The sequence below is a fragment of the Mesoplodon bidens genome (assembly GCF_964165515.1).
Source record: "Mesoplodon bidens genome assembly, chromosome: 7".
NCBI lineage: Eukaryota > Metazoa > Chordata > Mammalia > Artiodactyla > Ziphiidae > Mesoplodon > Mesoplodon bidens.
Window position 1 is genome coordinate 53,888,803 of NC_138164.1, and position 15,797 is coordinate 53,904,599.

Below are 15,797 nucleotides of genomic sequence, written 5' to 3' on the forward strand. Positions count from 1 at the left end.
AATTCATTTATAAAAATTCAATATGATTAAAATGGGCTAAGTTATTTTCCAGTTTTGGTCCATATTTTCCTTTTAACCATCTCAGGATTTATCTTTTATCCAGTTGTTTCTTTATGGAATTTGCCCCTCTAGTACTTCATCCCTAATATATTTGCTATCCCTAAAAGATAAGTTAATTTACTCTGATATTGCATGAGTCATATTGTGCTTTATGTTGAGGGCACATAGATGCTTGATAATGCTTTTTAAGGCAATGGAAACAAAGTTTACTGCACAGTGACAACAGAGAATATCATTGCTCCAGCTCAGTTTTCACATTGCAGGGTAAAGCAGCTGACTGACGAGGAGGAGTGCTGTATCTGTATGGATGGTCGAGCTGACCTCATCCTGCCTTGTGCTCACAGCTTTTGTCAGAAGTGCATTGACAAGTGGTAAGTAATCTGCTGCCTTCATGGGTTAGGCCAAGATCAAGAGGGAGAGTGTATATGAATAAACTTCAAAAAATGCAAAAATATTATAGTTAAGTATAAGAGATTTTGTTCTTTAGTACTTTGGATTTTATGACATGCCTCCTACTGGTTAAAATATTTTTATACCTAAAGTTTATAAAATGTGGGGATGTATCTTAGTTTTGACAATTTACTTTTGCTGTAAAGAGATTTGTGCCTGTCTAGAGTCTAGAATCAAACATTCCCCCTTTTCTTCTATTTTCCTCCTCATTTCTACTTTTTTCCTCCATGTATGATTAGAAAGAATAATATGAATCCTTGAATATTGAATATTGGACCTGGAGAGAACTTTAGAGAACAGCTAGTCAAGCTCATTATTTTACAAAATAAGAATCAAGCGTTCAGGAGAATTTATAATTGACATACAATATGTCAATTATAACTATATATATTTAAAGTACAATTTGATATATTTTGATGTATGTATATGCCCATAAAAATCATCATCACAATCTAGGTAATGAACAAATCTGTCACTCCCAAAAGTGACCTCATGCCCACTGTAAGGTCTCCTTCCCCCCACCCCTTCTTCTAGTCCCCAGACAACCACTAATATGCTTTCAATAACTATAAATAATTTGGATTTTCTATAATTTTTATAAATGGAATCATACAGTATGTACTCTTTTTTTGTCTGGCTTTTTTCATTCATTATAATTATTTCAAGATTTACTTATGTTGTAGTATGTATCAGTAGCTCCTTCCTTTTTATTACTGAGTAGTATTCATTGTATGGATATACCATAGCTTATTTATTATCCATTCACCTGTTGATGGACATCAGGTTGTTTTCAATTTTTGGCTATTACAAATAAAGCTGCCTTTATATATACTTTAAATGTACATTTGTGGACAACTGCTTTTATGGACCTACATTTTGTTTTTTCTTGGATAAATAACTAGAAGTGGAATGGCTAGATCATACGGTAGGTATATGTTTAACTTTTTAAGAAACTACCCACTGTTTTCCGAAGTGGCTGTGCCATTTTACACTCCCACCAGCAGGGTATGAGAGCTCCACTTGCCACACAACCTTGCCAGTACTTGGTATTTGCCAGTCCTTTTAATTGTAGCCATTCTAATAGATGTGTAGTGGTATCTCACTGTGGTTTTAATTTGCCTTTCCCTCCTGACTGATGATGCTGTGCACCTTTTCTTATGCTAATTTGCCATCTGTATTTCATCTTTGGTAAAGTATTCATTCAGATCTTTTGCCCATTTCTTTATTGGGTTGTTTTGTATTAAGTTTTGAGTGTTCTTTATGTATTATGGATACATGTCCTTTATCAGATATATGATTTGCAAATATTTTCTCCCACTCTGTGATTTATCTTTTCATTCTCTTAAGAATGTCTTTCAAAGAGTAGACATTTTTAATTTTGATGAAGTCCAATTTCTCAGTTTGTGATTAATGGATAATGATTTTTTACTGTCATATCTAAGAAATCTTTGTGTAACCCAAGGTCACAAAGGTTTTCTTCCATTTTTTCTTCCAAAAGATTTATAGTTTTTAGGTTTTACATTTTGGTCTATGATCTATTTTGAGTTAATTTTTGTATATGCTGTGACGTGTGGATCAAAAAATTTTTATTTTACGCTTACATAGCTTTCCAGTTGCTCCAGCACAATTTGTTAAAAAGACTATCTTTTCTTCACTAAATTGCCTCTTCACCTTTGTTAAAAGGTGAGTCTATTTCTGGACTCTATTCTGTTCCATTGACCTATTGTCTATTTCACACCAATACCACACTACATAGGTTAGTGTAGCTTTGTAAGTCTTAAAATCAGGGAGTGTTAATCCTCCAACTCTGTTCTTTTTCAAAGTTGTTTTGGCTTTTCTAGATCTGCATTTCAATGTGAACTTTATAATCAACTTGTCAATTTCTACAAAAAAGCTATAAGAATTTTGATTGGGATTGCATTAAATAATTTTGAGAGTGTTAACTTCTTAACCAATACTGAGTCTTCCAACCCACATCACAGTATATTTCTTCATTTATTTAGGTCTTCTTTAATTTCTGTCATCAATATTTGTAGTTTCCAGTGTTGCATATCCTTGACAGATTGATCCCTAAGTATTTTATAATTTTTATGCTACTTTAAATGGTATTTTAAAATTTCAGTTTCTGATTATTATATTTCTATGTACTAGCAATAAACAGATTTTGTGTATCTATCCTGCAACCTTACTGATTTATTTATTAGCTCTGATAGCTTTATTGTAGATTCCATAGGACTTTATCAAGTGTGTGAAAAACACTTTTGAAAGATATTTTTTCTGGATATAGAATTCTAGACTGAAAATATTTTTTCTCTCAGTACTTTAATGACGTTGCTCCCCCCCCCCCGCTTCTTGCTTACATCATTTCCTGTGGGAAATCTGCTCTCATCCTCATCATTTTTCCTCTGTAGGCAATGTGCCTTTTTTTCTCTGGCTGCTTTTAAGGTTTTTTCCCTTTATCACTGATTTTGAGCAATTTGATTGATGTGCGTTAGTTTTCTTCATGTTCCTTGCACTTAGGGTTCATTGAGCTCCTTGGATTTGTAGGTGTATAGTATCATCAGTTCAGGAAATTTTTCAGCCAGTATTTTCTGAAATATTTTTTTCTGTTTTCTTTTGTCCCCTCTCCTTCTGAGACTCCAGTTACTCATGTATTAGACCACTTTAGGTTGTCCCACGGTTCACTGATGCTATTTTCCTTCTTTTTTGAGTCATTTTCTCTGTATTTCATTTTGGACAGTTAATATTGCTATATCTTTTCAAATTCATTAATCTTTTTTTCCTGCAATGTCTAACTTGCCATTAATCCCACCCAGTGTATTTTTTTCTTCAGATATCTTAGTTTTCATCCAGAAGTTTAAGTTATTAATATCTTCCAATCTCTGCTTAATATGTTTGTCTTTCCTCTACTTTTTAAATATATGGAATATAGTTATCATAACCTTTCATTTTCTTGCTGCTAATTCTAATATCTGTGTGAGTTCTGGATTACTTTTGATGGATTTTCCTCTTCATTTTGGGTTGTATTTTTATACTTCTTTGTATGACTGGTAGTTCTTAACTGGATGCCAGACATTGTGATTTTTTTACCTTTTGGGGTACTGGATTTTTTTGTATACGTATAAATATTCTTGAGCTTTGTTCTGGAATATAGTTACTTGGAAACAGTTTGATCCTTTTGAGTCTTGCTTTTATGGTTTGTTAGGCAGGACCAGAATGATGTTTAGTTTAGAAGCTAATTATGCCCCACTAATGAGGCAAGACTTCAGAGTACTCTACCCAATGCTCTATGAATTATGAGGTTTTCCACTCTGGCTGGTGGGAACAGGCAATGTCCCAGGCCCTGTGTGAGCTTTGGTTACTGTTCCCTCAAATCCTTTTGGGTGATTCCTCAGCCTCAAGTAGTTTCCTCACATGTACACACTGATCATTACTCTACTGAATATATCTACGGGGACCTTCAGTAGACTCTGGGATTCTCCCTTTGTGTAGCTTTCTCCTTTGCAGTACTCCACCCTATGAACGCTAGCTGCTTTGGCTTCCCGAGGTCCTCAGCTCTGAGTTGTCAACTCAGGGAGTCTACCGGGCTCCATCTCAGTCTCCCCTGCTTGCTCTGTAGCCTGGAAACTCTCAAGGACAGTAAACTGGGCAATTATAGGGCTCACCTTCTTTTGCTTCCTGTCTCTCCAGGGTTATAATCTTTTGTCATCTTATGCTTAGTGTTGAAAACCATCATTTCACGTATTTTGTCCAGTGTTTTAGTTGTTTCAAGTGGGAAGATAAATCTGTTCCCTATTGGCCAGAAACAGAAATTGACTGTTTTAAAATTGTGACTTTTGTGCACAGAAAAGCACACAATTATCTTGAAAAATATCTCTGAGGAACCAGAAATGAATCTGAATTATATATGCCAGCTCTACTTTCACATTGAGTTTTTGGAACAGATTTCTAAATTTTTGCACAAAAGCCAAGGAGCAATTGATATAATTTAATTACTTTGGTCTCAGACTTCACTGAGAGATGAAGAGAAAAATATTTTCCCTCTATGACATGTTTCTGGCTCAAATATGTTATTTTTGAAATTTCCAAAATAATGTTTGACAAGACAAAAAATCCCTTTGGAAAACATAATCTTATTTAAGTGATTATATATAAGCTCTTTTCTCCCCCCAAAATTACTCTGCATGCAAAGTTCATTTATTATTTTAAACCTTGAATGCTTCCATTCCATTGTTTATAGCAGCAAAAGATAGGAAAAAACCTAAATGTCCTTCTATGGGAGACAAGTTAAATGAAGTATGGCCTATCCAAACAGTGTATGTTTATTTTGAATAGACAGCTCTAACATGTGCTGATACTTGTAAAAAGAGCAGTGATGTATAGATACACACAAGCTTGGTCATGCCTGGTCTATCTCTAAAAGAATGTATAAGAAACTGGTAACAGTGGTTGCCTCTGGGGATAATAATTAAAGACTGGGATAGGAGGAAGAGATATATTTTTCACTATATACTTTTATGCTGTTTACTTTAAAAAACAACATGTACATGTATTGTTTCAGATCCATTTTTTAAACAGAAAAATAAAACAAACTGTTCTTTATTTGACTTCTCTAATAGGAGTGATCGACACAGGAATTGCCCGATTTGCCGCCTACAGATGACTGGAGCAAATGAATCTTGGGTGGTGTCAGATGCACCCACTGAAGATGATATGGCTAACTATATTCTTAACATGGCTGATGAGGCAGGCCAGCCCCATAGGCCATGACCTTGGGGTGAAGTGTTCTGTTGCTAATGTGGGCTACAAACACTTTGGTCATGGCGGAAGAATGCAGGTATGTTGTAGGACAGACACAGAGAAGTCAATTTTCCCCACCCTCTTATTTTCGCTATTCTGACAATTTGTCCATTTCCTTTGATAAACTTTCCATGTCTTCCATTTATGGTAAACTAAAACTTGCTACTGTTTTAGACCATATTTTCCTATTGTTTATCTGTTCTAATATATATTAGGACTAATTGCTCTTGAATCCTTTGCTGAGGTAACAGCAACATTTCCAGGGGCTTCAGAAATACTATTATTTTTCAGGGCAAGAGTATTCTGGAATCTATTTAGTTAGGTTTAAAATAAACCTTGAATGTTAAAAAGCTGTAGCCATCTGAGAGAAAATCTTAAATGACTGAAAATGTAGAATACATCAAAGTGCATGTTACTACTTAAATTAGTCTTACTGCTGGAATCTAAGGAGTATGTATGCCCCCTTGTGGTTAGCTATTGCTCCTTTTATAGTTTTTACTTGAAATAATCCACAATTATTTCATAGCTTTAAGTGTTTTGGAACTACATGTTTTTCACTTAAAAGTCTTCTCCCCCCTCCCCCATGCTGTATAATTTGGATTAGGACTATAAACTTGGGCAGGACTTTGCCTTGTAAATGGATTTCTGCTGGAGAATCTTCTTGGCTATTCTGGAAATGCTTTCCCACAGCTGGGAAACTGTTCTAAATAGCTTTTGATAATACATATGCATCTTACCGTTTCAGATGGAAATTTTTCTTCATCACAAACCCTAAATTTTATGTCCAAATTATGATAAATCATTCAATATTGGTTTATGGTGCTTTTATTTTCTTAATTTGAAAGCATCTTTCTGAGGTCCCAAAGTCTTCAAATTTCTTAGATTAAGAGAGAAGAAAATGGGGTGTAGCCTTTTAACCATATGTACATAAAACACCTCTGAAAGTTAGGAGATTGACTTTCTTACTGTTTCACTGCATTTTATTTGAAATACCCTGAAAGAGTATAATTATGTTCAGTGGCATTTGAACAATTTTTTTTAAATTTTGCTTATAAAGTAAAATTTTTATTTTATGCAAACACTAACATTTCAGCATATAATAAACTAGGGCCTGATGTCTTTAAAAAGTATTTTAACATTCCACGTAACTTTTCTGATTTATTATTGGTAAATTGCAAATGTTACTATTTTCTAAAGTACCAAAGTATACAATTTAAGTTGCTGCTTATTGACAGAATTTTTGGATACTAGGGACTTTAATAGGCATGCAAATTAAGTAATTCATTTTTTAGGAAAAATGTCTGGCAAAAGGTAGCTTGATTTTACCCCCAAAATACTGATAACTAATTGGTTGACATTCATGCTGGGGGCAGCTCAGTACCAAATAGCTAAACACTTGCTATGGATGCTTATGCAAGTAGAGTACTGGGGACTGTAGCCTATCAACCTGGCAGTGCACTTGATGGCTGTGTGACCTAGAGAAAGCCCCTTCCTCTGGTTTGTAGGTTCTTACTTTAGAAACAGACTTTATCTGTGGTTTTCACACTTTATTTCAGCAATAGGACTTTTTTTTTCAAGTAAAAATCTTACTCAGAACCCTTACACACACGTGCTGCACATGCATGAACACACACACACCCTACCCCACTAAATGTCATTTTATCATTATAAATTTCCTTATATAAACTTTATATACCATAATAACTAAATATTTATGAAGTCAACCAATGAAAACATGTATTAATGCACTGGTGATTACCAGTATATTGGAATTTGATGAGTAATACAGTTGTATGATGGGACTTGTTTTTAAAATTTTTTTTCAAAAGAAATAAGTCAAAATCCAGAACTCTGCATCTCCTCCATGGATTCTTAGCACTCCATGGGACCTATTTTGAAAACCTTGAAACAGAGAATCCTCTGAGGTGTTTTCCAGCTCTAAGATTTTAAATTGTCTTTATGGATTAGATTTTCTGAGTCTCATTCAGCTTGCCCAATTTAAGAATGTTTCTGAAAATGAACAAAGTGGCTTTACTGATTTTGGGATCTTTCCAGGTATAGCCAATGATTTTATCCCCCAGAATCCTTCACCTTTCAAGGAATTATTTAACAGTGAGCCCAGTGACTTGATATTGCCCAAACCTTTTATTTTCCAATATGAGCTCCAAGACACTAACTGATCTACTGTGAAATTAAATGTTTTTACTAGCCTTATCAAATAAAGGAGCAGTTTTTTGCTCACTCCATTAAACTGGGTGATAATTCTTTAGATGTGAATGTTAGGTAGGTTCTACTGTAATAGCTAATCGTAGAAGTTATAAATTTGTTTAATGGATGAAATGTATACTTTTTGTATTCTGTACAGCTTGTCTTTTTTAAATATGAAGTACTTAAACGCACTTACTATGATAGGAAATATGTGTGCCTTCTAGGATTTATGAAGTGGTTTCATGAACTCTTAAGAAATTTGTTTTATAAGTTATAAAGTTTCCCTATCTTAACCCAATAACAAAGGGTTTACTCATAATACTGTAGAACTTTAGTTTGAGAAAGTGGATTTGACTATGTACTGAATTTAGAAGTTGAAAATAATAGTATCTGTTTTATTCTTAGGGCAAACTGACATATTGTGCAATAAATAATCTTTAGCAAGTAAATTTTAGCTAATTGAAGAGATTTTTTTTTCTTATCATGTAGTTTCTCATTCTTATATACTGTGTTTATATTCCTTAGAGGACTATTTTGTATTGTGCTCTAGGGGATTGTAATGTTTTTGTGCTGTGTTTTAAAACTCATTTCAAACTTCCCTCTTAGAACTGCTTTTGCTGCATCCCATAGGTTTTGGGTCATAGTGTTTTCATTGTCATCTGTTTCTATGTATTTTTTAATTTCTTCTTTGATTTCTTCAGTGATCTCTTGGTTATTTAGTAGTGCACTGTTTAGCATCCATATATTTGTGTTTTTTACAGTTTTTTTTTTTTTCCTGTAATTGATTTCCTTCCAATCTCATCACATTTTGGTCAGAAAAGATGCTGGATACGATTTCAATTTTCTTAAATTTTCCGAGGCTTGATTTGTGGCCCAAGGTGTGATCTACCCTGGAGAATGTTCCATGTGCACTTAAGAAAGTGTATTCTGCCACTTGCAGGTGGAATGTCCTATAAATATCAATTAAATCTATCTGGTCTATTGTGTCATTTAAAGCTTGTGTTTATTTGTTTGGATGATCTGTCCATTGGTGTAAGTGGGGTGTTAAAAGTCCCCTACTGTTATTGTGTTACTGTCGATTTCCCCTTTTATGGTTGTTTTAGCATTTGCCTTATGTATTGAGGTACTCCTGTGTTGGGTGCATAAATATTTATAATTGTTATATTTTTTTCTTGAATTGATCCCTTGATCATTATGTAGTGTCCTTATCTCTTGTAACAGCCTTTATTTTAAAGTCTATTTTATCTGATACGAGTATTACTACTCCAGCTTTGATTTCCATTTGCATGGAATATCTTTTTCCATCCCTTCACTTTCAGTCTGTATGTATCCCTAGGTCTGAAGGGGGTCTCTTGTAGACAGCATATATATATGGGTCTTGTTTTTGTATCCATTCAGCCAGTCTGTGTCTTTTGGTTGGGGCATTTAATCCATTTGCATTCAAGGTTATTATCAAGATGTATATTCCTATTACCATTTTAATTGTTTTGGGTTTGTTTTTGTGGATCTTTTTCTTCTCTTGTGTTTCCCGCCAGGAGAAGTTCCTTTAGCATTTGTTGTAAAGCTGGTTTGGTGGTGCTGAATTCTCTTAGCTTTTGCTTGTCTGAAAAAGCTTTTGATTTCTCCATCTAATCTGAATCAGATCCTTACTGGGTAGATTAGTCTTGGTTGTAGGTGTTTCTCTTTCATTACTTTAAGTATATCCTTCCACTCCCTTCTGGCCTGCAGAGCTTCTGCTGAAAAATCAGCTGATAACCTTATGGGGATTCCTTTGTATGTTATTTTTTGTTTTTCCCTTACTGCTCTTAATATTTTTTCATGAATTATATTTTGTTAGTTTGATTAATATGTGTCTTGGTGTGTTTCTCCTAGGGTTTATTCTGTATGAGACTCTCTGTGCTTCCTGGACTTGGGTACCCGACTATTTCCTTTCCCATGTTAGGGAAGTTTTCCACTATAATCTCTTCAAATATTTTCTGAGACCCTTTCTTTTTCTCTTCTTCTTCTGGGACCCCTATACTTCAAATGTTTGTGCATTTAGTGTTGTCCCAGAAGTCTCTGAGATTGTCTTCAATTCTTTTCATTTTTTCTTTGTTCTGCTCCTTGGCAGTTATTTCCACCATTCTGTCTTCCAGCTCACTTATTCATTCTTCTCCCTCAGTTATTCTGTTATTGATTCCTTCTAGTCTATTTTTCATTTCAGTTATTTTGTTGTTCATCTCCATTTGTTCTTTAGTTCTTCTAGATCTTTGTTAAACATTTCTTATATTTTCTCAATCCATGCCTCCATTCTGTTTCTGAGATTCTGGATCATCTTTATTATCATATCACTGAATTCTTTTTCAGGTAGATTGCCTATTTCCTCTTAATTTATTTGGTCTTGTAGGTTTTTACCTTGCTCCTTCATCTGTAACATATTTTTTTGTCGTCTCATTTTCTTTATTTTTTTTTTTGGATGGCTGGGATTGTGTTCCTGTTTTGCTGGTTGTTTCATCTGAGGCTTCCAGCACTGGAGTTTGTAGGCTGTTGGGTAGAGCTGGGTCTTGGTGCTGAAATGAGGACCTCACTCTGATGAATATTCCCTGGGGTCTGGGAATATTCTCTGTCAGTCCAGTGGTTTGGACTTGGAGCTCCCACCACAGGAGCTCTGGCCCAGCCCCTGGCTTGTGAACCAAGATCCCACAAGCTGCATGGGCCAGCAAAAAAAAAAGGAGAACAATAATGAAGTGTAAAAAATAACATTAGATTAGAAAACTGATAGACATGTTAGAAAGAATAAAAAAATTAAAATATAGATGAAACAACACCCGGATGGTAAAACAAAACCATGATAGTAAAAAAGAGGAGGAAAAAAAAAAGCTTGAAAAGGCCTTGGTTATGGGGCGGCGGGGCTTAGGCAGGGATGGTGTTTAGGTGGTAGGCAGGGCCTATGCTTAGGACCCACAGGGCAGGAAAAGGCCCTGGGGGTGGGGGAATGGAGGGGGGCTTAGGCTCAATGCAGCAGGAGGGGCCTCAGCCCTGGGGCGGAGGAACAGGTCCAGGACCCCAGCAGGCTCACTGGGCCTGAGTGGGTGGGAGAAACACTAGGCACATCCCCCCAATCCTCTGATCCCACAGGGCCCCTCCCCATTGGCCTCTCTTCTTCTCCCCCTCCTTCCCTCCTATGCCCCAGGGCCCACGAGGCTGGAGGGGGCCTTGGAGAATGGAGTACCAGGCCCAGGAGCCCAGCAGGCTTCTCAGGCCCCAAGTGGGTGAGGGAGAAACGCCTGCCACACCTCCCCTGATCCTCCCGTCCCAGAGGGCCCCTCCTGCCCACCTCTCCTCATGTCCCCGCCTCCCTCCTATGCCCCTAGGACCCATGCAGCCCGGAGGGGGCCTTGGAGGGCGGGGGACCTGGCCTGGGAGCCCAGCAGGCTTCCTGGGTCCCAGTTGGTCAGGGGAGACACTAGGCGTGCTCCCCCTTGATCCTCCAAGCCCAGAGTGTCCCTCCAGGAGTGGAAACCCCTCCCCTCTCCCAACTACCCCTCAGGTGCATTGGTCCTGTCCAGCCTCCACTTCTCCTCCCCCGTCACTGCCCCCTTATCCTACCCGGTTGCTCGGGGGTTCTTCCCGTCTCCTTAGGCATCGAGGTCCCCCACCAGTGTCCGGCAGGCACCCTAGTTGTGGGGAGACGTGAACTCTGCGTCCTCCCCTGCCACCATCTTGACTCCGCCCCCTCTATACTTGTTCTTTATAACAGTCGTAGTTCAGGTAGAGAATACCTAGGTATATTACCAACCTACCACCTTCAGTTGTATCTGCAAACCCAGAGAAAGGTCAATATTGTTTCACCAACACAGCACTCAAACAAGTAAAGAGCAAACCATAGGGATGTGCTTTCAACTCAGCTTTATCCAAGGTAAGAGAAAGTAAAGGCCCAGGACAGGCCTTAGTAAATACCAACCCAGGAGCTTGATTGGTTTTTATGAGGCAAAGAACAATGATATTGATCATTTCAACAATGCAGTTTGAAGTAACATATAATGTGAACTTGAGCCTTTTAGAGTAAGCAAGGGATAACATGCCTCAAAAACCATTCTTTTAGAAATGTGGGCTAGTATACCATTGGTTTTGAGTCCAACTGGGATCACAAAAGAAAGTAGAGATCCGCCCAAAAAGGCCAATTAGGTACAATGATGTAATAACAGTGCACAATGCTATAGAAAAAGGTATCTGAAAAGCTTGCAGGACAGGTAAAATCGAACAGGCATTGGCTGAACAGACTGAAGTTATATCCAAGGAAAAGGAAATGACCATGTGAGGCTTTGGTCATGAACTGTTACAGCAAACGTTAGAGAAAAAAAGCAAAGTTTTACCTTCTGGGTTTTGCTTTGTAAAGCTTACTTTGCAAACTTCAGTTCAAAATTTCTGAGTTTTCCTAGTGAATGTCATCCATATCTGAACCTTAGTAAAAAGATAAATTAGTAGTTATTATTGATAGCTTTTCATGATGCCCATCTTTCTTAAAAACTTAAAGATATGCCTTAAATAGTTTAAAACTACTAGTCTGTTAGCCACAGTCCTAACAGACTTTAATAATAAAAACAAAGACTTGATACAGATAAAATGACAATGAAAAACTGTACAATACTTGCTATGTTAGGGCAAAAGTATACAAATGGCTTTTCAAAAAATAGTGAATGCCTAACACAAATACTTGGTTTTCATTCAATTTCATGATTAGCTGTAAGATAGCACGTCTGCCTAGTAAAAAGACTACATTTATTGTTCTGTACTAAGTTGACCAGTAGAGGTGATAAGCATTATAAAGTAACAGGACAAGACAATCTAAAGTCAGGTAAGCATTTTCACAGGCAAAAATAGGGTTCTTCTAACTCTGTAATAATTCAGAAGGGCTTCCTGTAGTCTGCATTTGCCCACAGAGATAGACAGGAAGGTCCTTGAGCAGCTTGGTGAGTACCAGAAGCACACATCCTTAAAAAGTTGCCAAAAGAGGAAATTCATTCATTTATTTAATATACATTTATTGAGCACCTACTATATACCAGGCACTAGTAACACAGATGAAGAATACATTGGTAAAGCTTAAATTCAGACTAGTCTTTAAAAATGCTTTCTACCTGGCCCCAGGGACCACTTATATCTTCTGAAGAAGTCTGCATATTAGGTAAAGGTGAGATTTCACCTTGGGGGAAAAAAATGCACCAGGTTACAGTGACAAAAAAAATCTAAATTTGTGAGGTCTGATGGAATAGTGGGGAAAGAACTGGATTAGGATTAGAGAAACCTAGTTCTAGTCCTATTACTTATTAGACCTATGTGACCTTAAGCAAACTTTACTTCTGTAGCCCTAACTCTTCATAAGTACAATGATAATTGGGCTACAATCATAGAATATTAAAGCCAAAAGGAATAGAGGTCATCTAGTTCTGTGCTTTTCAAAGTCCTTAGTTCAAATGTAAATACACAGAAGCCCCAACGTAAAACTGATGAAAGCAGAGTCACCTTGAAGAAGTAAAAGCAGCACCCCAGAACCTCACTGCCCCCTGCCCACCCCTGCCTTGAAGCGGTCCAGGAGGGGAACTCACAGAACACCACCTGAAAACCACTCATCTAGTGCAAACTCTCACCTGTCAGATGAGGAAACCAAGACCCAAAATAGGAGTGATGGTTATGATGTGAATATTTGGTTTCCTAAATAGAAAGGGAGGAAGGCTAAAGAAAATTTTTAAAAACTCATTAAAAAAAAAAAAACGCAACAAAGGAAGTTTTCTAATTCTTTCGAAGTAGCTCCTTTATGAAAGGGAGCTTTGAAACAGATTTTAAGGCAGCCAGCCCATCAGAGGCTGAAATGAACAAATACCAACTAGTCTGCAGGGCCTATAAAGAGGACCGTGGCAGAAAACCACACAGCCCTCATATGTCAGTGGGCACTGGACCACGTAAGATCCTGGCCCCAACAATGCAAGCATTAGCACTTTCAAGAGAAACATTTGGAAAATTAGGAATGAGTACAGACAAGTGTCCAGCTCCCAGATCCCCAAGGAGGATTCACCATCTATTACTCAAAATATTAACAGAAGTGGGCATGTTAGACCTTAAAGTGAACAGTGCAACCAAAAATCACTAGTTTGAAAGTTCTTCACAGGCATCCTCTCTGTGGAGGATAGTTTGGTATCTTGAACACTGTTAATCACAGCAGATTTGAAATTAAACCAGAATGTTAAAATGCATGTCCAGTACTTGACTACTTGGTCAGGGCTGTGATCTCTTCTGATTTCATGGCGTCAGACAGGAAGCTGAGCTCATTGCATAAGGTCTCATATCGGAACGCCATCCGGATCTGAGCAACATTTGTCTTTCGAATATCATTTCCTTCAGGTCCCTCTTTATAATAATTTTGTCCCAGAAATTTTTGCTTTTCCTGTGGACCAAGAGATATACGAATGAAACAATATACCTTAGAATCACTTTCTATATCCACATGGCAGCTCTGACATTAACCACACCAAATCAGGCTAGTCCTCCAAAGCAGGTCCTCCATCAAGACATCTTTCCCCACAGAGCTCTTACAAAATTCCTCCTGGCCTCCCTCTCCTCGAGGTTGTCACCCTAACAACCACATTCATTCCCTTCATTTCTAACTGTGCTTTCCTTGATCAGAAAGGCAAGAACTACAAGAGCTGCTGGCAATGAAGAAGGCAAGGTGAAGGCGTGAAGACTCTAGCAAGGCTCTCCCGGGAGCTGACAAGAGCACACAGGTGTGTCTGGGGACAGCCAGTCCAAGGAATCAAGTCCCCACAAAATGAATCTTGAGCCTTAACTCTTGTCTGCATCAGCATCCAACAAGAGCAGCAAGATGCAGCCCTCTCCCTGTACCAGTGACACCACCCAGCGGAGGTACCCAGGGACCTAAGACACCATCTGGAGCAATGGTTCTCAACCCTGGCTCCATGTCAGAATCACCTAGGGAGCTATAAAAAATTTCTTTTAATTACTGATGTCTGGGTCCCATCCCTAGAGTTTTCTATTCAATCTAGGTACTATTCATCTATTCAAGAAGTATTGAGTGCCCACTATGTGCCAGGGTCTATTCTAGGCCCCAGGGATATAATGCTGAACTTACATTCTAGAAGGCAAGACAGAAAAACACATGATTACATATGGCAATGTCATATAATAATAAATGTTATGATGGAGAATGAGGGCAAGTGTGTGGCTATTGTAGAATGGGTGATCAGGGAAGGCCTCTCTGAGGAGGTGACATTTGAGCAGAGGTCTGAAAAAGGTGACAGAGCATCCATGAAAATTCAGGAGTCTCCACAGCGTTCTCCTCTAGAATATGAGTTTTCAGTATGACAGAGACCCTGCTTGTTCTGTTCATCCCCAGTCCCATGGCCAAGAAAGTGCCTGGCACACAGCAGGCATTCGATGTACACGTGTGTTGAAAGGACAGGAGGGACGGGGTGGTGCCATCACATGGCGTACCTGATGCGAGAGGCCGCTCTGCAGCACGCTGTTCCTGGCGATCTCACACAGGTCACACGTGCTCAGCTTCCACACTTGAGCCGCAATTGCATATTCTTCCATAAGTGCTTCCTAGATTCCCCCAAAGTAAATGTGTTAGATGGGAGACTATCCATTTCAATGCTTCATATATTTCCCAAGCTAGAAACATCAGACTGACATTGCAGATTTCATTTTTCTTTAAGGACTGGCACCTGAATAATTAAACAACATCCCCCGCCCTTAAATTACAAATTCCGGAGATCTTTTTTGTGTGAAAGCTCAGGTTGCCAAAGACAGATATATCAAAGAACACCTACAGATTTATCTGTTGACCAACACATGTTCCAAGCCCTGCGCCCATGACTGGGGATGCCAGCCTTCTCTCCTGTGCCTGTCTCCCTGTCGTGCACACTTTTAGTACCCACTCTATAGTCTTGCTTTGTATTTAACACATTTTCTTAAGATCATCCAAAATAAAAGTTAATCTGGGTAAAGAACAGAGATGGAACGTTAAATAGGAACGAGAAGTGATCAAGGATCAGTAGTGAGATAGTGTTAGCCCAGAAGCATTTGGGTTTGAGCTGTGCTTACGCTTTGTCCTCTGGGATGTGAAATGTCTGACATTTATCACAAGCCCTTCCATCACCTCTTTGCCACACCATTGCCTCTGTATTGTAGAGCAGTGGTTCTGAAAACATGGTCCCAGCATTCCTGAGAGTCCCCAAGGCCTCTGGAAGGTCCTCCCTTTTCCAACTATGCATTTTGTGAGG

General features: G+C 38.1%; 2 protein-coding genes across 6 annotated transcripts in view; one reads left to right on the top strand and one right to left on the bottom strand.

Annotated features, from left to right (window-relative positions):
• The window catches only part of RNF141 (ring finger protein 141), a 61,766-nt gene extending 46,885 nt beyond the window's left edge, over window positions 1–14,881 (top strand). For 2 of the 4 annotated variants that reach the window (XM_081238633.1, XM_081238634.1), the window contains exons 5-6: window positions 324–431; window positions 5,130–8,513. In XM_081238633.1, the coding sequence (XP_081094759.1) occupies window positions 324–431; window positions 5,130–5,280 (259 nt within the window). In that variant the 3' untranslated portion in view covers window positions 5,281–8,513. Of the gene's footprint in view, window positions 1–323; window positions 432–5,129; window positions 8,514–14,181 lie in introns of those variants that run through there. The other 2 variants (XR_014016211.1, XR_014016212.1) reach the window with 2 other exon arrangements.
• Window positions 11,392–15,797, bottom strand: part of AMPD3 (adenosine monophosphate deaminase 3) — a 43,878-nt gene continuing 39,472 nt past the window's right edge. For both annotated transcript variants that reach the window (XM_081238632.1, XM_081238631.1), the window contains exons 14-15: window positions 15,007–15,117; window positions 11,392–13,942 (exon numbers count right to left, since the gene is read on the bottom strand). In XM_081238632.1, coding sequence (XP_081094758.1) covers window positions 13,766–13,942; window positions 15,007–15,117 — 288 coding nt within the window. In that variant the 3' untranslated portion in view covers window positions 11,392–13,765. The remainder of the gene's footprint in view (window positions 13,943–15,006; window positions 15,118–15,797) is intronic.